We start from the raw sequence: 22,964 nt of genomic DNA on the forward strand, positions 1-22,964 counted from the left end.
TAAGAACATTTCAAATGATTCCTCAAATTCGATTTGTGTTTGATTATTGAGTTTCCCAATTTTGTTCAGGAATTTCTCCAGCATTTCAACCAAGAATTACTGGAGCTCTTCCGAACATTTTTCAATTAATTAATCAAAAAATCCCCATGGAATATTCAAAAGTTCATTTAAGGTTCTTCACCAGTTAACAATACAGCAATTTTATTCGAGAAATCTTCCTACCATTACTACACATATTTTAGAGATTTCGTCCTATATTTTTCCAGGTGTTCCTTCTCAAAATCCTGCGTGATATTACCCAGAGATTCAATTGATTTTCTTTTCTTTTTTCAATTATCTTAGCAATACAGATTTTTTCCTGGAATGCTTTCATAGACTCCTCTAGACATCATGCAGAAATTTACTGGTGATTCCATCACCAGAAATTCTTCCAGTGGCGTTTCAAAGGATGCTTGGAAGAATTTCCTCACAGTTTGTTTCAGGGAATCCTTGAGCACTAGGGAGTTTTCCAGGAATATAAGAATTCTTACTTTAATTTCTTCAGTTTCAGGTATAGATTCCTTCAAGATTTCATCCCCATTTACACCCAGGAGCTATTTAGGGAAATATGTTTAGTATTCTTCCTGGAATTCTTCAATAACTTCGATGTGGAATTATGTGGGATCGTCAGCCCAGGAGCATTTTGAAATATCAAAAAATGTAAAGAGGCCCTTAATTCCTTCAATTTAAATTTTTTCTTGATTTCAAAAAGGATGCCTCTTCTTCTTCTTGGCATTTACGTCTCTGGGACAGAGCCTGCTTCTCAGCTTAGTGTTCTTATGAGCACTTCCACAGTTATTAACTGAGAGCTTTCTTTGCCAAAGTTGCCATTTTCACATTCGTATATCGTGTGACAGGTACGATTATGATCTATGCCCAGGGAAGTCAAGGAAATTTCCATTACGAAAAGATCCTGGACCGACCGAGAATCGAACCCAGATACCTTCAGCATGACATTACTTTGTAGCCGCGGACTCTAACCACTCGGCTAAGGAAGGCCCAAAAAATGATGCTTAAGTAGACGAAAAACTTAAACATTTCCTTGAAAATCTCTGAAGAGTTGTTTGCTTCATAACATTATTTTTCCCAGGAGTAAAAATAAATGAATCTTACAGTCCGTCAGATCGAGAAGCAGCTGGAGGAATCCGCCGGCCTCCTGGAAGACGCCGAAATGATGAAGGTGAAAGAAGAAAAATATGGTCACGGTAGGTGGAATGTATGGCTTGCGAGAATAGATTTAGGTTTTTATTAGGAGTCATTGTATATTGGAAACATTACGAATAAAGAACTAAACAGTAAATGCAAGTCTTCAGCTGGTTTAGATTTTGGTAGACGGAAAAGAAGGCCTGTATAGAATGAAAAGAAATGACATGCGCTTCAGTTCGCAGTGAACTGAATGTCCTTCTTAATTAGATTAGAGAAGGGAACGAAATAATGTAGGTAATGCTTAACTATTCAACACCTGAGAAAGTTGTTTTGCATTGTCTAGAGACCATTATAGCAGTTCGTTTTTGTCCATATTCACTCAGGGATATTTTTTATTGATTGAAGAGGATTGTTCGTCTCAGAATTTATCATGGGAATCGTAAAGCGAATTGCTTTCAGTATCATAATGCTGGCGGGAACTTTTGCTGTTTCTCTGTATGTAATTTGGATATGGCTAGGATTCGAACGTATCCCAAACAAAGTAGAAGATATCAATTTACTGCGTAATACGACGTACGATTTTATAATAGGTAAGTCGATAGTGTAGGGGACTACACAAGTAACCATGCTGCTCAAACTGCACTTTATGCATATGAACGATGTTCATGAAACCTAGTACATATTACTATAGAACTATCATTAAAGTCGATTTAAGGCTTGAGCAGCAAGATTACTTGAGTAGTCCAACAATAATTGTAACTCATAATCCTTCTCCAATCGATTTCAGTTGGAGCTGGAACGGCTGGCAGTGTACTGGCGAGCCGTCTGTCCGCCAATCCGAACGTATCCGTGCTTCTCGTAGAAGCTGGGGACGTCTTCGGAGCGGCTTCCATCGTTCCGTTGTTCAGCACAGCAATGCAGCAAACCAATTATGATTGGGCATTTCGTACGACGCCACAGAAATACTCATCCCACGGGTTGATCAATAACGTAAGAGTATACTCCATTCACAATTGTTACTGTTAATTCACTTGATGACTGTTATATCTAGCAACAATTTCTCCCACGTGGCCGAGGGCTGGGAGGATCGGGACAAATCAACTACATGCTGCACTTCACCGGGATTAGAGAGGATTTCGAGCGGTGGAAGAAGTTTGGAGCCCTGGACTGGGGATACGAACAGATGAAGCCCTATCTGGTGCGGCATGATCAGGCAGTGGAGGGGAAGGTGGTAGCCCAGGAGGCGTGCTATTCGGGATTGAAGGATGACGAAATTTTCGAGGTGAGCTCTAAAAATATTTGTAAAACGTGATTGCAGTTATTTAGATGAGAATTTGGAAGTTGTGTAAAATGTAACAAAAAGGCTCATACTGCCGTTGGTTCTACGCATATTTGTCCCGAGGTCCATAAAATTTACATAGAACATGGGACAAGTAGGCGTAATTCACGTGTTATAAGTAATGAAGATTCTCAAACGGCCATTTTTGCAATCGGTTGTTCTCGTTGTAGTTTTCGACCTATTTTTGCTTATTTTTTGCAACTTCCTTCCCCCTCCAGCGCAACGTAGTTTTCTAACCTTTCCCTTGTTTGATATCACGACGAAAATACATTAAACTAAACAATAATGCTTGACTATGGATTAAACTCAATCGCCGGTTTTATTTTCTACACTTAAACTAAACGCACAGTAAAAGTACTACCGGATGACGTCATTGACAACTTTTTCCAAAAGTTCTAAGTTTTACGTTCACCCTAAAGCGCTTTTTTCAATTAATTGAACTATTGAATACTGAAACCCTTGTATATTTTGAACTTTAGGCATTATTTTTAGTACGTCAAATAAGGAACATAGTGCGTCAAATAAGGCACATTGAAGAATTGATGCGTCAATTAAGGAACCTAATGTGTTCCACAAAAAGTCATTAAAACATGGAGAAAAAAACGACTAATATATTTTTACAGATTTTTCCCTAATTCTATAATAGTTGAGCTAGCATAGCTTCAAATTTCATCAAAATCCGACAGATTTTGACAATTTGACAAATGTTTGAATTAAGAATTTTCTTAACCGCGTCAAATATGGTACGTCCACGGTAGGTATCTTATCATCTTATTCGACGCGGCTAGCTAGATGAGTGTTCAATTCAATTCTGTTAGCGAATGCAAATTTGCAATCGAAGCAACCCATGACTTTAGATTGATTTTGAATAAAAACTATATAAGTTGTTAGACCGTCACCTAGACCACACGCGTCTTTTATTAGCTCTGCCCCAATAGGTTATGGGCCGTCGACACGTGTCTAATGGAAGCGGAAGAAAATTCAAGACTTGAAGCTTTTTTCACTTCAAGAATGGCGAATCCAAATGCAGGAAGCAGCGCATCCGGCGATGGCGTTTTGGTACGACAGCAGCAGCAGAGTTTCAACACACAGGGCCACCCCCACATTGAGCGGCTAGTCGGTCGAGAAAACTGGAGGACCTGGAAGTTCGCAGTCAAGACCTATCTGGAAGTGGAAGATCTCTGGGAAGCAGTGGAACCAACGCCTAATGAAGACGGAACGCTCCCCGCTGTGGACCCTCGGAAGGACAGAATCGCACGATGTAAAACAATTCTGTTCCTCGACCCGGTGAATTTCATTCACGTCGAGGAGGTAAAAACTGCGGCCGAAGTGTGGAGGAAGCTTTCGAACACATTCGAGGACACTGGATTGACCCGCCAGTGGTGCCTTCTCCACAAGCTAATCACGACGAATGTGGTCAGTTGTGGATCGATGGAGGCCTACGTGAACCGTATGATTTCGACAGCGCATCAGCTCATCGGAATTGGCTTTCCCTTGGACGACAGATGGATCGGCATGTTACTGTTGGCTGGCCTACCGCCGGAATATCGCCCCATGATGATGGGACTGGAAAATTCTGGAATACACATAACAGGTGACATCATCAAAACGAAGTTGCTACAGGAGACCGTTTTGGCAGAGCCTACTACGTTTTGGCAGAGCCTACTACATTCGTTTCGCGACACGATTCAAAAAGCAAGCATGGTAAAGTAACCAAGGCAACGACCACGCAAGGTAAGGGACCGCAATGTCGTCGGTGTGAAAAATTTGGGCATATCGCAAGGTATTGCAATGCCAAGGAACCGGCTCAGCGCAACAAATCGGACAAGAAAGGAGATGCTTTTTGCACGGTGCTATCTGTGCGAGAATCTGGAGAGGACGATGAGTGGTATTTCGACTCTGGCTCGGTGAAGCACCTCACGAAGAATGAAATGCTACTGGAGCACATGCGGCCGGCGGACGGTAGCATCTACGCGGCAAATAAGGGAATCATGAAGATTGTCGCGGAAGGATCCGCAAAACTGCGACCCACGTGCAACCCTGATACGATTGATGTGACAAACGTCGAGCTGATTCCGGAGCTGGCAGTAAACCTACTGTCGGTAGGTAAGATAGTCGATCAGGGTCATTCGGTTACTTTCACCAAAACAGGCTGCAAGGTCATCAATCCGGCTGGCAAAATCATCGCTACTGGGCAGCGATCGAATGGACTGTTCAAGTTGGAGCAAAAACCATCCAAGGCGTTGGCGTGCCTATCCCCGGATACGGCAGATCTGTGGCACAAGCGCATGGGACATCTGGCATCGCGAAATCTGGTAAGGTTGCGAAACGGCATGGTTGACGGAGTGAGATTCCATGGTAACGACCTCGGAAATTGCAAAACGTGTGCAATGGGGAAGCAAACCCGGCTTCCATTCGATCACGAGGGATCACATGCGAGCAAAGTTCTGGAGCTTGTTCATTCAGACATAGCCGGTCCGATGGAAGAGAACTCGCTGGGAGGCAGTCGTTATTATCTGTCGTTCATCGATGACAAAACTAGAAAAGTTTTCGTTTACTTTTTGCGCACCAAGTCAAAAGAAGAGGTGCTGCAAAAGTTTAAGGACTTCCACAGTATGGCTGAGCGTCAAACTGGAAAGAAGCTGAAAGTGCTGAGGACGGATAACGGCTGGGAGTACAAAAAACTGGAATTTCGAGAACTATCTCAAGCAATTGGGTGTCCGTCATCAAATCACGGTGGAGTGCACACCGGAACAGAATGGACTCGCTGAACGAGTCAACCGAACGGTGGAACGCGCGAGGTGCATGTTGTATGAAGCCAAACTAACCAAACCGTTCTGGGCAGAGGCTGTGGCTGCAGCAGTCTATCTGATCAACCGATCACCAACGAAGGGTACCGAAACAACACCGGAAGAAGCATGGACAGGTCGCATCCGGAAGAAGCAATCTGTCGCAAATCTGAACGTTTGGAACTACCGTGATGTCCCATGTGCCGAAGCAAAAACGGAAGAAGTGGGACCAGAAGGCTGACGAGTGCATCCTTACCGGCTACGATGACGAGACGAAGGCATTCCGCCTGTATAACTTAAAATCCAAGCAGATTTTCAAGAGCCGGTACGTAACTTTCATCGACGAAGGAATTATCAAGCGAGACAACACACCAGCTGGAACAACCGACGACCAGAGGCGCAGCTATGTCAGGTTGGGATTCATCGAGAACGTGTTGGACGAGCCCCTGTCGACGCCGGCTGACCAAATTGATGCAGCTCAAGCAAATGATGTGAATTCAAGCGATGAATCATTTCAAGATGCTGACGACACGGAGGCCGACTCTGCGCTCCCGCCGCATCAATCTTCTAGCACGCCTGTGGCGTTGAGGCGCAGCGGTCGGGAGCGCTTTCTCTCAGGCAAGTATAAAGATTTTTATATCGTGAACAAAGGCTTGCCGTCTACAAAATTTACAGACTCCAAAGATGATTGCCCGATGCCGTCCACATCCGTGGCTGAGGATTCCGTTGCGCTCCCGTCGTGCTCAAATCAAAGACTTGCTAGCGTTGTAACGCAACAGCGGTTGATGCTCTGCGATAGGGGGCGCCTGCCCCAAGGGAAGTATTTGAACGATAGTGACAACGAATGTTCCGATACTGGTGCCGATTTTCCAGAAACGTTCTTGGATGATCCAGTGACGCATAACGAAGCGCTTAGCCGAGACGATGCTGACCACTGGAAACAGGCCATGATCGATGAATACGATGCTTTAATCTCCAACGAGACGTGGACGCTGACCGATTTGCCGGAAGGACGCAAGGCGATCAAGTGCAAATGGGTGTACCGAACCAAGCTCGACGTGAACGGAAACGTCGACAGGTACAAAGCCAGGCTGGTCATCAAAAGATACTCGCAGCGAAAGGGGGTGGATTACGAGGACACCTACTCCCCGGTCGTCCGATATAGTTCGCTGCGATACCTTTTCGCTCTGGCTGCAAGATGGGGTTTGCAAGTGGACCAAATGGATGCCGTTACAGCATTCCTGCAGGGCGATTTAGCGGCGGAAATTTATATGGAGCAACCCCCATGCTTCGTGGATGGTGGCAAGAAATTCAAAGTTTGCCGCCTCAACAAAGCCCTCTACGGGTTGAAGCAATCCAGCCGCGTCTGGAATTCGAAATTGGATGCAGCGCTTCGAAAATTTGGACTGGAATCTACTGTGTACGATCCATGCGTATACTATCGTATGGGATGGTGCACAAATTATGTCACGCTAAATTTCAATTTTTTCGACCACCTCCCCCCCCCCTTGGTCACACTTTTTGTATGAGTCCTCCGAAAATTTTGTAAGGCTTGTCACGCTTGGCTCGACCCCCCCCCCCTTGGAGCGTGACGTAATTTGTACATGACCCCTATCAGCGGTGGCAAGGTGCTATTCGTTGCTGCAAACGCTGGAAAAATGAAATAAAAGGTAAATTAAATCAGGAATTTAAAATGAACGATATTGAACCAGCAAAAAACGCCCTGGGTATCAGGATTACCAGAACCAAAGAAGCGGTTTCTCTGGACCAGGAAGCGTATATTGATGCCATGCTTGACCGTTTTCAAATGGCCAAGTGCAACCCTGTTACTACCCCGATGAATACGAGCGAGAAGCTGACGAAGGAAATGTGTCCGTCAACAGCTGAAGAAGAGGAGCGTATGAGAGACGTGCCATACAGAGAAGCTGTGGGCTGTATAATGTACCTCGCCCAAAGTACTCGTCCGGACATCTGCTACGCCGTGAACGTGCTCAGCCGGTTCAACACCAACCCTGGCGAACAGCACTGGAACGCGGTGAAACATCTCTTATGGTACGTGAGAGGAACTTCCAAATTTCGCTTGATCTATCATCGCAGCAAAGATTCTACTATCGATGGATTCTCCGATGCTGACTGGGCATCAGACCATGATGACAGGAAGTCCACGACAGGGTATGTATTTACCGCTCAAGGAGGAGCCATATCGTGGTGCTGCAAGCGATTACGAGGCCTGTTCGAAAAGGAGGAAGCAATCGTTATTCATTGCGACAACCAAAGTGCCATTTCCGTCGCAAAGAATGGTGGTTATCAACCGAGGACTAAACACATCGACGATCGCGAACGGCTTGACTAAACCACTACCTGCCGTGAAGATGAAGATTTGCCGTGAAGTAATGGAACTGCAAAATCCAATAATGGGTTGAGGAGGAGTCTTAGCGAATGCAAATTTGCAATCGAAGCAACCCATGACTTTAGTGTTAAGATTGATTTTGAATAAAAACTATATAAGTCACCCTAAGACAAGACGTGTCAGGTAATAGTGTAAAAATGAAACCAATTGCCTGTCAAAAAAGACCACTTCTCAATATTCGTTTTGGCAAAGGCCTACTTTCACATCATTGAGTTGAATTGCAACAGGGCACATTGTTGCAAGCCAGACCGTGTTGCTAGTTCATAAATTAGAGTGTTCATCAAAAGTTTGAACATTTTGTATGAGATCTTTTTGTTTCAAATCTTTTTAAACTTGATGTCAAGTTTTCCGCATGTGTTCCTACAATACTAAAATAACTATAAAATACTTAATTGAAAGCAAAATAATGGTATTTTTTTTCAATTCCCTCAAAAAATATCGCCGGTTTGGAAAACAAACCTGATTTTTTTAAAAAGCTAACATACTCTATTGCATGGAATGAATGAAGGGTGCAAAAAAACTACCAAATTATGAGCTTTGATATTTGAATTTGTTCAGAAGATTTGATTAAAAAGGATACTGGTAGCATTGGCTTGTGCATCGACAAGGTCTGGGAGGGAGAAACCAATACAAAATTTCTCTACGTCACAGTGAGCCGAGATTTTGCTGTCACGAACTGTCACTGTGAGCCCGGATCTTAAACAATGGGCAAACATGAAAAAGCGCGTAATTAGCCTAAGCATATTTTTGCATTTCATCAAAAATAGCAAAAATCGAATTAGAATCAATTCATGCACATTCAAAAGTTATGTCACCAGAGCACCGTTTTTGTCTAATTGAATGTAACGTATTAGAATGAGGCTCTTTTTACTGTTTCTATTAAAACTGAAAATTAAACGCATAGAAAACTGTGGCCCTTTTTCAATGTTTGTCCAGAAAGATCAGAGGTACACAACAAATGCTGGGGCCCAGATAGCCGTAGCGGTAAACGCGCAGCTATTCAGCAAGACCAAGCTGAGGGTCGTGGGTTCGAATCCCACCGGTCGAGGATCTTTTCGGGTTGGAAATTTTCTCGATTCCCAGGGCATAGAGTATCTTCGTACCTGCCACACGATATACACATGCAAAAATGGTCATTGGCATAGTAAGCTCTCAGTTAATAACTGTGGAAGTGGTCATTAGAACACCAAGCTGAGAAGCAGGCTCTGTCCCAGTGGGGACGTAACACCAGAAAGAAGAACAACAAATGGAAACTAGCGATTTTCTCTAAGCCTGTCTTGATTGTCGTTGGCAAACTGGAGTTATCTTGCAATTTGGAAAACAATTGTATCCAATTTCGTGTGTAGTATCGGTGCCTCCCTCCCAGGACAAGGTTATTGACTGAAAAACAACGGGGCAGTCTTAGTTGAGCTGTCACGTGCTGTCCTAGAAGTCACCTAGACCACACGCGTCTTTTATTAGCTCTGCCCCAATAAATTCAAGTTCACGGTGACTAATTCAACCAAATAGTTTCAAAACTTGAAAACATATGAAATTGAGTCACTGTATGTGACTTGAAATGTGGCCAAATTTAAGCAGAATAACATTACCTTTTCCAGCAAAACCAATATCCGTCGATAGTGGCAAGCGTGGACAAATCGACCACGCTCAACTTTTGCACCAACAAAGCCCCGTCCTGCACCTCTGACCCAGGACCTAAACTGCACATCACCTCCGTCAATCCGAACGATAATCTCCTGGCCAAAGCCTTCACGGAAGCCCCCAATTATTTGGGCCCAGAGCACGATTTCAACGTAGCTCGGTACACAATCCGAAATGGCATCCGCTGGAGTAGTTACCATGAATTTCTCCGACCGGCCTTCAATCAACAGAATCTGCAGATCCTGACTCGATCGATGGTAGAAAAGATCGAATTTGATTCCCAAAAACGTGCTTCTGCAATTCTCGTTAAGCTTCCCGGTAGTAACGATTCCATCGAAATCAAAACCGCAAAAGAAGTTATCATCTGCGCAGGTGCTTTCCAAACCCCGCAGATATTGAAACTGTCTGGAATCGGTCCAGCTACGGAGTTGAACCGACACCGCATTCCCGTCGTTCACGACTCGCCGAACGTCGGCCAGAACTATTTTGATCACCTGAATCTACCGCTGTTCGTTTCGATCAATGCCACGGCGAGTGTCACGTTGGACAAAATCCTACATCCCCGAACCATCGTAGACTACCTGAGCAAGGGGACGGGAGTGCTCGCCACAACTGCCGTGGCCGGAATCGGTAGTCTCCGCGGGGGCAAATTCGGAGTTATCCTTTTCGGCATGGGAAGTGTTGACGAGCAGGCCCTGCGGCATGTGTCCAACCTGCAACAGGACACGTTCCGGGCGTTCTTCCCGTTGCATCACAACGCCAGCCAGGAGGGTTTCCTATTCCTGAACACGTGTCACCAGCCGAAGAGTCGGGGAGCGGTATTCCTGAGGGATCGCAATATCGAGTCCCAGCCGTTCATCAATCCCAACTACTTGAAGGATCGCTTCGACGTGGACTGCATGAGTGCCGCCATTCGTTTGGCTGCGAAAACCGTGGAATGTGAACCGTTTCGTCGGTTGGGCGCCAAACTGCACTGGCCACGGGTGAAAAGCTGTGCCAACTTTGGACCGTCCTCCGAGGAAGGTGTTCAAACCGATCGATATCTGGAGTGTATTTTGCGAGTCGCGGCCCTGACCGGGCATCATCCGGGCGGGACGGCCGCCATCGGGCTGCACTCGGAAGCGGTGGTGGACAATCATTTGAGGTGAATTTTTTGGATTGTTTGGAATGTGCGTAAAGTTTGTGAAGTTCTTACTATTTCTAGGGTTAACGGTGTCACTGGTTTGCGTGTAGTCGATGCCAGCGTGTTTCCGGCACCAGTATCGGGGACTCCCAATTCGGTGGTCATTGCCGTAGCGGAAAAAGCCGCTGATATCATCATGAAGGATTTTCCTGAAAATTAGGAGATGTAAGTATTTTATCTCCGTTATTTTGAAAATTATACTGTTTCGGTTAGATAGCAGTGGAACATTTCATGCAGAGAAATTCCGTGTTATCCTCGAGCGATAAAATCAAAGTCACTTCCTTGGCAGCTATATGGGTTTCTTAGTACAATTGAATGGTTCTTAAAACCATGTTGAAGGAGCTGAATTGGAACGTTTATTCATATAGTAATTCCTGTTCCTAGTTGGTCTCTTTCTTCAGAAATGAGGGAATCAATACTACTACTGTTATCCATTTAGTTAAACTGGGTTGAATCGATACGCTTCAAATCTAGTCAACCGACTCGAGGCTGCACACATACAATTGCAACATCGATTAACACTATCTCTCTCTCTCTCGCTCCGCATCTTCCGACCACATAACGATTGCCTTTCGTTCAGTTTTCACGTCAGTTGCCTGTTTCCACTTCAATTCGCTCAGTGATGCTCAGTTAGTACGTTCAATCTTCACATGCACGCACAAAAGGAAATCTACCAATTTAATTTCAGTTTCCTATCACACCAGCTATGTGATCCTATTGAGGGCTCAAGAATCAATTAAGGTGAAGCGGCGTGTAACTCAAAGAATCATTAGAATCATCATTGATGTAACAGTAGTAGTGTCGCCTTTCCATGTATATTTTCAAAACAAACAAACAAAAAATATAACATTTGTGTTAAGCATATTTTTATGTAAACACATGGGAAACTTAGTAGATTGACGAGTATTGGAAATCAAAATCAACTGTTCAATCGTACATATCAAAAGAAAACATTACAATTTAATGAAGGGCAACGGAATTTATCTGTTTTTTTTTTTGGATTTATCGCATATTTTTGTTATGCATCGGTACGGTTTATGTTTGCAAGGGATGACGGTGTTGCCAGGTGACTGGTGACAGATTTTTCTAGCAATTGTTATATGCTTGTTTTCGGAACATTTGCTGCATATTATAAAAACTTATCATTTTGCAAATAGTTTTCCATCATAAGATCACTGATTTAATAAAATTTTAATGATTTTTGTGATCAATCCACATTAAATGCTATGATTTTACAGATAGCAACTCTGACATCACTGCGCTCAACGATCGTGATGATTGTGCACACACGATAGACGCGTCCCGACGCATCGCACTGTGGAGCTTTTCAATTATTTTGGGTGGTCCAAATTGATAAACACTTGGTATGATTTTATGCTTCGTAGAGATGGTTTCTGTAATTTGAGAAAATTGAAAAACAAACAACGTATGAGTTTCAAGTTTCTATCCTTTGCCCAACCTTTCCGCGCTGAAAATTAATACAACAGAAAAAAAAGTTGGATATTTTAGACTATAAACACAGGCATGTCTCAGTGTGCAGTGGCGGCGTCGATTCGCAACAAGTGAAAACCATCGCCATAATAGTTTTGAGTGATGCGGTTGATAAAACTTTATAAATATTGAAATCCCGGTGGAAATGTGTTCCTTCAAGGAAAGTTAATAAAAGATTTGTTTAGTGGTAGTGTAGTGAACGCAATATGGGATCCAAAACACAAATGCTTGTCGCTGAATTACAATCGAAAAGGTAAGCACCTTCTATTTACAAGTGTAGTTGTGTGAGACAATGAAATGCGGCATTAAATCGGAGATTTTTTTTGAGAATATAAATCTCATGTATATTGTCGCAAAATTGATAATGTTGTATCTGAAAGTGTTGATTAAATATTGAAATACCACCTGAAGCATTTTTCTTCGCATAAATTATCCATTAAATCAGGTGATAAGCAGTTATATTTCATCGATGTTGCAAATACCAATACTATCATAACAATATGTTAATGATTTTGGAAGAAGCCATTTTGTGATGACGCACCAAAAGGCCTTAAAAATCAATTCTTTCATTCAGATGTAAAGAAATCTTCATGAAAATCTATCACTGCATTACAAATTGCAATGGCAATGCAATGATAGATTAGTTGTTCATACTAATCTCAATCATAGAAATAGTAAGAACTTCGATTTTGAGCAAAAAAAAACTGGCATTTGTAAAACGATGAGGGTTATTTTCCTCTTAACAACACTGACTCTACGATTGCTTAATAACATCTGAAGATAAGATAATAAAGTTATAAAGGTCGGCATGTCATGAACTCTCACAACCTTGGACGTCATTTTCAATCCACATATATCTTCCTAAGCTTCAAATTCCTCTGCTGCAGTTGTTATCCGACGTTTTTTGTTTGTTTTTTTTTTTTCTTACAAGGGGGAAATCTGCAAACAGATCCCCTGAGAAGGTAACTCAAGGAATGCGGGGATGAATTGCTCAAGTGGTGAACTGTGCATCCACATGACCCTTGGACTCAAACCCTTATCTCCCCGGAACCACCGTACGGTATTTCTTCGGGGAGGAACCAGTGCATATAGCACAACACGTGTAGCAGAAGTAGCCTAGGCAAACTGCTTCTCCTAGCCGACTTAAACAATGTTACAAGGGACCAGCCTCGGCAGGGCTAATCCTCTGCAGCCAACTCTTGGTCGGCGCGTCATAGGCGCTGCAATTCTAACATAATGTGAGTAACAGCCGTAGTTACTGCTTTCCAGCACTCGGCATCCGCACACATTCTATTGTCGGGGGACGTGTCCCCTCCGCATGTAATGAGCATGCGACCTCTCACAACAATGAAACTGGGGCAATCGAACACGACATGCTCCACTGTTTCCTTCACACCAGCACAATTGGGGCATGCAGGAGATTCTGAGTGCGCGAACCTATGCAGGTACTGTCTATAGCAACCATGTCCTGATAGAAACTGCGTCAGGTGGAGGTTCACTTCCCCATGGCTTCTACCATACCAATCTGACACATTTGGTATTAGTCGATGGGTCCATCTACCCTTAGTGGAGTTATCCCATTCCTGCTGCCAGCTTCTGAGCGTTTCCTCTTTACACGTGTCGCGGACTCCTCTGGTACCCCTTTGGTTGAAGCATTGAACATCTTCCTTGATGATGAGCCCGATGGGCGTCATCCCGGCTATGATGCACACGGCCTCTTTAGATACCGTCCGGTATGCACTTGCTACTCTTAAGCACATTATCCGTGCTTTCCAACCGCTTTAGGTTTCTGTTCGTTCTAAGCGCTTTTGACCAGATTGGTCCTCCATACCTTAGTATGGATAGCGCCACGCTTGCTAGCAGCTTGCGTTTGCTGGCAATTACAGCAGAGCTGTTAGACATCATCCTCGAAAGCGCCGCTATAGCCGTAGATGCCCTTTTACAGGCATATTCAACGTGGCTAGCGAAGCTCAGCTTGTCATCGATCATTACCCCAAGATGCCTAAGGGATCGCTTGGACTCTATGGTGCAATCACCTACCGAGATAAGCGCCCGTTGCTCGGACTTGCGGTTGTTGACCACCACCACCTCAGTCTTGTGACGGGACAGTCCTAGTTTCCTAGACTTCATGCATTCCTCAACCAGGGAAATAGAGTGCGCTGCTGTCAACTCTACTTCCTCCATCGATTCACCATAGACCACTAGGGTGATATCGTCGGCGAAGCCAACAATCTTAACACCCGTCGGAAGGGGCAGCCTCAGTACGTCATCGTACATCGCATTCCATAACAGCGGGCCCAGGATTGAACCTTGAGGTACTCCCGCGGTAATTCGAACGCTTTTCTGCCCCTCCTCTGTGTCATACAGTAGAATCCTACCATCAAAATAGCTTTCTAGAAGCTTACACAACTGCACCGGTACCTTGAGGCGGTGAAGCGCGTGTGCTATTGCTTCCCAGCTTGCGCTGTTGAACGCATTCTTCACATCCAGAGTGACAACCGAGAGGGAGATGTGTGGTACTGAATGAACATTGTCATAGATCTTGTCTTCCAGCCCTGTTATGATTGAAAGAATTCCGAGAATGTAGCATCGGATCGGACATCAAACGATCTAGTAGGCATGGCACAACTTCGACGCCTCACTCCCATAGTAACGTCAGAATGGATTGAAAGGTTCTTCGTGGGGCTCCCGCTTGCCAACAACGATTCTGAACTCCACACTACTGCCGCTTGAAGGGGAACAAGACGACGCGCAGAAGTGGTGCACTGACTAGCGAAGACTACACCGAAGCACAGAAGGCGATGGTGACCAGTGTCCAGCAGATGGTCTATAAGGAGGAAATTAGTTGTATTCAGGCGAACCATCCAGTAAAGGGAAAACTGCGGAATTTGAACCCAATGTACGACGACAACGAAAGGCTGCTGGGAGTCGGCGGCCGCATAAGGAATACTGACTTGCTTGGCAAGTGCAAAGACCAGAAGCACTCGATGATTTTGCCGGAGAATAACCACTTCACGGAGGTGCTAATAGAAGCGTTGCATCGTGAGCATCTTCATATCGGTTTGAATGGACTACTTGCGGTGGTCAGACAGAAATTTTGGCCAGTGAACGCGAAGCAAACTATTCACCGAGTCCTGAGGAAATGTGTAGTTTGCTTCCGGACCAACCCCAAAGACGTATAGCAGTATATGGGCGATCTTCCGAGCTACCGAGTGACTGTTGCCCAACCTTTCGCCAGGACTGGAATTGATTTCGCAGGACCATTCTTCATTAAGGTTGGATGAATGAGAGCTAAGGTGATGGTGTACGTGTGTCTTTTTGTATGTATGTCCACCAAATCCATACATCTCGAACTGGTGAGCTTTTTGACGATTGATGGTTTCCTGGCAGCGCTTCATCGATTTGCTAATCGATGAGGAAATCCATCTGAGCTGTTCTCCGACATCGGAACTAATTTTCGGGGAGCAGACCGGGAGCTTTCCGAAATGTTGAACCTGCTACAGTCTCAGGTGCTGACCGACAAAGTTAACGAATTCTGCCAGCCCAAAGGAATCAAATGGAGCTTCAACCCTTCCAAAGCCCCACACCAGGGAGGTATTTGGGAAGCCAATGTCAAATGCACGAAATCCCTTCTGTGCAAGACAATAAACTGTGTAATGGGGCCTTCCTTATCCGAGTGGTTAGAGTTCGCGGCTACAAAGCAAAGCCATGCTGAAGGTGGCAGGGTTCGAATTCCGGTCGGTCCAGGATCTTTTTTTTGGTAAAATGTGGTGAGCTCTGGCTCTAACTACTTTAGTTGGCAGTTGGAACAAGAATGAAAAAAAATATTTCTACTTTCTGTGTAAAGTTTATCATAGCCTACTATGAATACTAATTGTCGCATTACTTCCGACACTCCTCCTCGACAATATAGTTCAATACTCCTAACTTATCCCTTAATGTCTTCAATCGTAGATGCTGCAGCGGTTTCGTCAGTATATCAGCCAACATGAACTCGGTAGGACAATACTTCAGAATGATTTGCTGCTGTTCTTGAAGATCACGAACAAAGAAGTATTTCGTGGCTATATGCTTTGACCTCTTCTCTATCTTGCCGTTTTCGAACAGACGAATACAGCTTTGGTTGTCTTCGAATGTGGTAACTGGCGAAGAAACGTTGACACCTAGATCGATCATCAGCTTCTTGAGCCAGCTGAGCTCTTGGCACGCCTCGGTTAAGGCAACGAGCTCCGCCTCCGTTGATGACAGCGCCACACAAGTTTGTTTCCTTAATGCCCAACTGACGACGCCACCTCCCAGTCGTATTAGGAAACCGGAATTGGACTTCCAATCGCGATGGTTGCCAGCCCAATCGGCATCTGCGTACATCTCGAGCCCGTCAGCTGTGGATCCTAGAATCAATTTGTGATTACTAGTCGATTTCAAGTACCTGAGCACTCTCTTGGCCTCGTGCCAGTCGAGTTGTGTCGGGCAGCTTGATTTTTGAGCCAGAATGGAAACGCTCACAGCTATGTCAGGCCGAGTATTAACTGCTACATACAGCAGACCGCCGATGAGACTCAGGTATTGAGTGTTGTTCGGCAAACGTAGTTCATGCTCTTCCTCCTTCTGCTGCAGGTAGCCAGGATCCAAGGGTATTTTCGAAGGCTTGGCGTTTTCTAGACCGAACCGTTCTGCGAGCTTCAGGATGTACCGTTCTTGATTAAGCTGGAATCCGTTACCATCCCTCTCGATTTCGATTCCTAGGAAATGTTTAACATCTCCTAGTGCTGTCACGTTGAAATGTTGCCTCAACGCCTGGTGAATAGCCTTGAACTCCTCCTCTGTCCTGCAAACGACTAACATGTCGTCGACATAGAGTAGAACGTACGTGTAACTGTTTCCTTTCCTCCGCACGTACAGACAGGGATCTGCCGATGATGGGTTGAATCCCATTTGCCGCGAAACTGCATCGATGCTCTGATTCCACACACGTGCGGATTGCTTGAGCCCGTATATGCTTCGCTTCAGTAAGCATACTGTGTTCGGCCCTCCCATGGAGTATCCTTCCGGTTGCCTCATGTAGATGGTTTCATCCAACTTCCCATGAAGGTATGCGGTTTTGACGTCCATGTGCTTCACAAACATCTGACGACGGCTTGCCACCGTGAGTAGCGTCCTGAGGGTCACCTGCTTAGCAACTGGTGCGAAGACCTCGTCGAAGTCCACGCCGTATTTCTGGTTGAACCCTTGTGCAACCAGTCTTGCTTTGTGCCGCACGATGTTTCCTCTTTCGTCCTCCTTCGTTTTGAAGATCCACTTGCAGCCGATCGCTTTTCGGCCCGCAGGTAGCTCGACCAGCTCCCACGTGTTGTTCTCGATCTGAGCTCGATATTCATCGTCCATTGCTTGCTTCCACAGTTTCGCTTCAGGTCTCCTCAATGCTTCGGACGGAGTACGTGGATCACCATCGGTTGATGGTTGACGCCTGGCTGCTAGTCCTTGTTGACGGTCACTAGCTACGGGTCTAGGAAGATCGATGGCGCTTCCTGCGTCCACGTAGACATCAGACTCGGGTTGGTTGTCTGAAAATCGATCGGAAGAGAGTCCTCTACTCGGAAAGAAAAAATCTTTTAACTTGCCTGGCAGGTAGCGCTCCCGTCCGCTGCGCCCGTGACTCGGGCGGATTTGAAGATGATCGCAGAGGGAGCGCAGAGTTTGTCACGTCACGAATTGAATCTAGAAATTCTTCATCTTCAGAGCTTGATTGATGTTCTTCCACAGGCACTATTCCATCTTCGACGTCGATTGCTTCTGTTCGTACCGGTTCAGGATCCTCATGTACCGGAAACGGATCGCCCAGGTCTAGTCGTACGACTTTTCGCTCCGGGGCTGCAACCTGCATGCTGTTGGAAGACGATGGTTTCTCTCCTGCTTCACTCACGAAGGTAACATCTCGACTCTTGATGATTTTCTTCGATTGCGGATCCCACAGACGATATGCTTTTGTATCCTCGTCAAATCCAGTGAGAATACATTCGAATGCCTTCGCATCCCACTTTTTGCGCTTCGGCTTCGGAACATGTGCCATTACCTTCGAACCGAAAACACGAACGTGCGCCAGATTTGGTTTCGCACCGCTCCAAACTTCCTCTGGGGTCGTCGAGTGTCCTTTGGTAGGAGACCTATTGATGAGGTAGACTGCTGTCGCTGTAGCTTCTGCCCAAAACACTTTCGGGAGATTCGCTTCGAAAAGCATACACCGCGCTCGTTCGACGATGGTTCTGTTGACTCGCTCCGCCAGACCATTCTGCTCAGGAGTGTAGTCCGCCGTTGTTTGATGACGGATTCCCAAACGCTTCAAATGGTCCTCCAGTTTCCGATACGTGAATTCTTTACCGTTATCGGTGCGTATCGTCTTCAATTTCTTCCCTGTGTGTCGCTCAGCCATGAAACGGAAATTTTCAAAAGCTTCATATACATTCTGCGCTGATTTCTCTTCCAGGAAATATACGAAGATTCGACGGGACTTGTCATCTGTGAAGGTCAAGTAGTAGCGGCTGCCACCCAACGATTGGACCTCCATCGGTCCGCAGATATCCGAATGGACCACCTCCAGTACATCCGACGCTCGTGAACCGCATTTGCTAAATGGTAAACGTGTCTGCTTACCCATAGAACAAACCTTGCACTTGTCGTTGCTCCTGGGCGGCTCTGCATATTCAATTCCAGAAACCAAGCCACGCTTCATCCGATGTAAGCTGTCGTAGTTGATGTGACCAAGTCTCTTGTGCCACAGAGCTGCAGTTTCATTCGATGCACATGCCAGTGCTCTTGAAGACTGAACCAGGTCCAACTTGAACAGGTCACGCTTCCTACTACCAGTCGCAATTAACTCACCGCTCGGATTGATGACTTGGACGCCATCCTTGTTGAATGTTACCGTGTGTCCTCGTTGCACTATTTGGCTCACCGAAAGCAAATTCGATGAAAAATCGGGAATCACTTGCACCTCATCCACCGTAATCACAGGGTCGTTCGGGCAGCATGCGGGTTTCAATTTCATGCTTCCTTTGGCAATAATCTTCATCACGCCGCGGTTTGCGGCAATAACCTTGCCGCCGCACTTGCGAAACTCCTCCAGATGCTGCGCTGACTTCGTAAAATGATTGGATGCTCCCGAGTCGAAATACCAATCGTTATCGTCCTCTTCAACCGCTGACATCACAGTGCACCAGGCATTTCCGTCGCTTTTCTTCGGCTCTCTTGTCGAGCACTCCCTTGCAATGTGGCCGAATTTGTGACAGCGCCTGCATTTCGGACCTTTGCTTGGTGATGGATACGGTTTTTCACTTTGCTTGATAGGTTTCCGGCCATGCTTGTTGCTAGCGAATGCGGCCCCCGACGTTGGCACTCTGATCTCCTGCAGCAGTTTTGTCTTGATGACGTCACCGGTAATCGCTGCTCCGGAGTTTTCAAGAGCCATGATCATCGGCCGATATTCTTCAGGTAAACCGACCAGCAAAAGTGTTCCTATCCACTCGTCGGTGATCTCGAAGCCAATTCCACGCAGTTGGTGTGCGGTTGCTATGATGTCGTTAACAAACGTCTCCATGGAGTTGCTGGTTGCCAAGGAGGTTGTGATGAGTTTTCTCAACAGGCCGACTTTCCGGGTCAATCCAGAGTCCTCGAACGCTGCTTCCAACTTCGACCACGTGTCCCGTGCTGATTTGGCTTCCCTCACATGCACGTAGTTAACCGGATCGATCAAAAGGATGATTTTCGCTCGCGCTCTCCGGTCCTTCAATGCGTCTGCCACCGGAAGGGTCCCGTCTGCGTTCGGCGTTGGCTTCACGACTTCCCACAAATCTTCCAGTTCCAGGAACGTTTGTACCGCGAATTTCCACGTCGACCAGTTCTCGCGGCCGTGCAGAAGTTCGATTGACGGTAGGCTTGCTGAACCATGGATGGAATGGATCCGATTCTGGACTGCGTCTCCTTCGCCTCGCTGATAATTTTCCGCCGGGTTGGCCATCTTGAAGGACTTGAGCACTTTTCTTGAATCTTGAATGAAATTCTTCTAACTATCTGAACTCTCTGGAGCCCATAACCTTTTGGTAAAATGTGGTGAGAGCCAGAGACCAAAATACTTTAGTTGGCAGTTGGAACAAGAATGAAAAAAAATATTTCTACTTTCTATGTACAGTTTATCATAGCCTACTATGAATACTAATTGTCGCATTACTTCCGACACTTTTCGAAATGGGAATTTCCTTGACTTCCTTGGGCATAGAGTATAATCGTACCTGCCACACGATATATACAAATGTGAAAATGGCAACTTTGGCAAAGAAAGCTCTCAGTTAATAACTGTGGAAGTGCTCATTGAACACTAAGCTGAGAAGCAGGTTCTGTCCCAGTGAGGACGTAATGCCAAGAAGAAGAAGAAGAAGCAAGACAATAAACGAAAGTTACCTGACCTATGAAGAGTTGAACTCTTTATTGATCCAGATAGGAGGTGTATTGAACACGAGACTTCTTGTGCAGCTGACGGATGATCCCTTCGATTACGAAGCGCTGAGCCTAGGATACTTCCTAGTCGGACGGGAACTAACGGCGATTGCAGAACCACTGTACGATGATTTGAATGAGACTAGCTTGTCGCGGTACCAGCTGGTGCAAAAAAAATGCAGCATTTTTGGAAACGGTGGTCAAATGAATACGTGACGGGTCTTCAAAAGCGCAGCAAACGGCACAAGGATTGTTGAAACGCATCCAGGTAAGGACGGAGTTGTACGTGTGGACCGGACAGAAGGAATACGCAAAACCATGACTGATTTTGCAATGTTCTTAGCCGGATACATAAGCCTATCGTATATGACTGTGAAGTTCATTGCGTTGGAGGAAACTTGTCAAGAAGTTCTATGCATGAGACGCTTGCTGGAAGATTTTGGGGAGAACTGTTAAGTTAACTGAGACTATGGACCAATGCACGAGTTCATTATTTGACGTTTGAGCGGTGCCGTGTTATTTACGTGACCATGGCAACGAGTGAATTCGGCACCGCTCAAACGTCAAATTAGTGAACTCGTGCATTGGTCCATTGTCCATGAAGACAAACAAGGATGGCTTGCAGGCCATTGACATCCCTATACCATTATACAAAGCTTGACAGTAGCCATCATGTCCCGGGCGATAAATGAATAACGCCCATTGTCAATCGCGTGAGCTGTCAAAACTGTCAAGCATTGCTTTGTTTAATGTTTACACTTTCGCTATGAACAATGTTGATCTCATTCAATTCCAACAAAGTTAGAAATGTTCGAAAAGCCAACAGATAGTAAATGTTTGCCAGTATCAACGTCGTTTAAGTGATAAAGTCTTGTTTCGAGGTAAGGTTCCATCTTATTTTGAGTACAATGTAAGAAGATACAGCCTGGATATTTTTCTTGTCGCAGGCTCACATTTGGAGAAAAACGGCATTCGTTGAAGCAGTTCCAGAGGAGAAAGCGATGGTGAACAAATGGAATTCGATCCACATAAATGCTGATGGATTGCTGGATATGGTTATGCTCCAGCCTTCGAGGCTCAGTTTGAAATATTTGTTGCGGTTTCAACAGGATGTGAGGATGTGAAATGCACGTCCGGATGTTTTCGAATGTTAAATAAATGAAACCCCCAGTGTTTAGTAAAAATATATAGTGAAACGTGTTAAAATTGAATAGCAAAGTTTAATTTTTCAAAAATAAACGAATAACAAAAACCATCAAAAACGTCTTGTATATAAGACTTGAAAAAAAAACAGGGCGATATCAATGGAAATCTAGTTTCCTCCAAAAAGAATTAATTTGGTAAGTTTCTGCCGGTTAGAAGGTTTGAATTCCGTGATACTTTTCGCGTACATTGAAGCCTTCGAATGCAAATAGGTTTCTGAAATGAGTTGGAGCAAACAGAGTTGATGATCTTCACTGCAAGGTAAGAGTAAATCCAATTTCGAAGCACTCCGGAAAACAGCATTGGCAACCAGAGCATCAAAATGTACGCTCACATCAATGTGTCGATCATTACCAACGAGAGCCTATAAATAAAAAGGTTTTAAAATGAAAAACATAATGCTAGTCCTGAATCATACTCTGAACTCAAAATCTGCAGCTTTACATATTAGGATCAGAAAATCAGTTATTGAAGCGATTTCATGGCACTGCTCACATTTAGTTTTGGGTAAAATTTTCTTCAAAACTTGATCAACGATTTCCTACCCATTTCCGTGACCTCATCGTTGCAAAATTCGTTCCATTCCTCCTGCAACTCCTGATAATGGTATTCTGCCTGGTCGAGGTCCTTTTTCTGCAGCCAATCAAAGGGATCTGATGCCAGGGACCCGTTGTAGCAGTTCAAAAGAGGTGTTATATTGAAATCGGTGCAGTTGCCATAGTTTGAGCCACTTATTTCTATTTACGTTAGCATCCGCTTGTAGCTAGCTCGAAACTGACTGGCGTTCGGGTTATTGTTCGAATAGATCCAAAAAACATCTCCAAATGGTCCTGACTGAAGCGATAGGTATATATGGAAAGCAAAAGAGGAACGGTTTCACAATACTCCGTGTAAATGGCGCGAAACGACTCCATGGCAATCACGAAACCTAGAAAACCAGTTTTGTTCTTCGATTTAAGTATCGGTGTACCATCCTCGAGTGTCAAGCTACAGATATACTTCCTCGACGATTCAAACATTGCCCTGATTTCCTCATAGTTTTTGTTGCTGATAGGCTTTTCAAACCTAGGGCATCATCTCGCATACTATTCATCACATCAAATAAATTGTTGAAAATCCTTAAGAACTCGGCGGTTGGTCCACAATCTTTGAAATCAATATTCCGAGAAGCCATAGTATCGAGTGCTGATGCCACACTATTGCGTAGAGTTTGAACTGCTAGCAAAACTTTCA

The 22,964-nt window shown here is 44.9% G+C and overlaps 1 protein-coding gene and 1 long non-coding RNA gene across 2 annotated transcripts; both read left to right on the forward strand.

Moving 5' to 3' along the window:
- Positions 1-1,468: 1,468 nt before the first annotated feature.
- LOC5576659 (neither inactivation nor afterpotential protein G) lies at positions 1,469-10,761 on the forward strand. Its single transcript, XM_021852776.1, has 5 exons — positions 1,469-1,775; positions 1,973-2,175; positions 2,237-2,467; positions 9,322-10,508; positions 10,569-10,761. Exons 1-5 carry the CDS (start codon positions 1,616-1,618, stop codon positions 10,705-10,707), a joined length of 1,920 nt encoding a protein of 639 aa, XP_021708468.1. The 5' UTR covers positions 1,469-1,615; the 3' UTR covers positions 10,708-10,761.
- A 10,385-nt stretch (positions 10,762-21,146) lies between these two features.
- On the forward strand, positions 21,147-21,739 carry LOC110677660. Its single transcript, XR_002501103.1, has 2 exons — positions 21,147-21,409; positions 21,476-21,739. It is a non-coding gene; the product is annotated as an uncharacterized LOC110677660 (long non-coding RNA).
- The last annotated feature ends 1,225 nt before the right edge of the window (positions 21,740-22,964 follow it).

This window comes from Aedes aegypti, chromosome 3 (assembly GCF_002204515.2).
Source record: "Aedes aegypti strain LVP_AGWG chromosome 3, AaegL5.0 Primary Assembly, whole genome shotgun sequence".
Lineage (NCBI taxonomy): Eukaryota > Metazoa > Arthropoda > Insecta > Diptera > Culicidae > Aedes > Aedes aegypti.

What these genes read in the sequence shown, in the direction of transcription:
- LOC5576659 (XM_021852776.1), top strand. Translation starts at nt 1,616, where the DNA reads ATGGGAATCGTAAAGCGAATTGCTTTCAGTATCATAATGCTGGCGGGA. An exon ending in AGGATGACGAAATTTTCGAG is followed by an intron (nt 2,468 to 9,321) that starts GTGAGCTCTAAA and finishes TACCTTTTCCAG; the next exon opens with CAAAACCAATATCCGTCGAT. An exon ending in GTGGTGGACAATCATTTGAG is followed by an intron (nt 10,509 to 10,568) that starts GTGAATTTTTTG and finishes TACTATTTCTAG; the next exon opens with GGTTAACGGTGTCACTGGTT.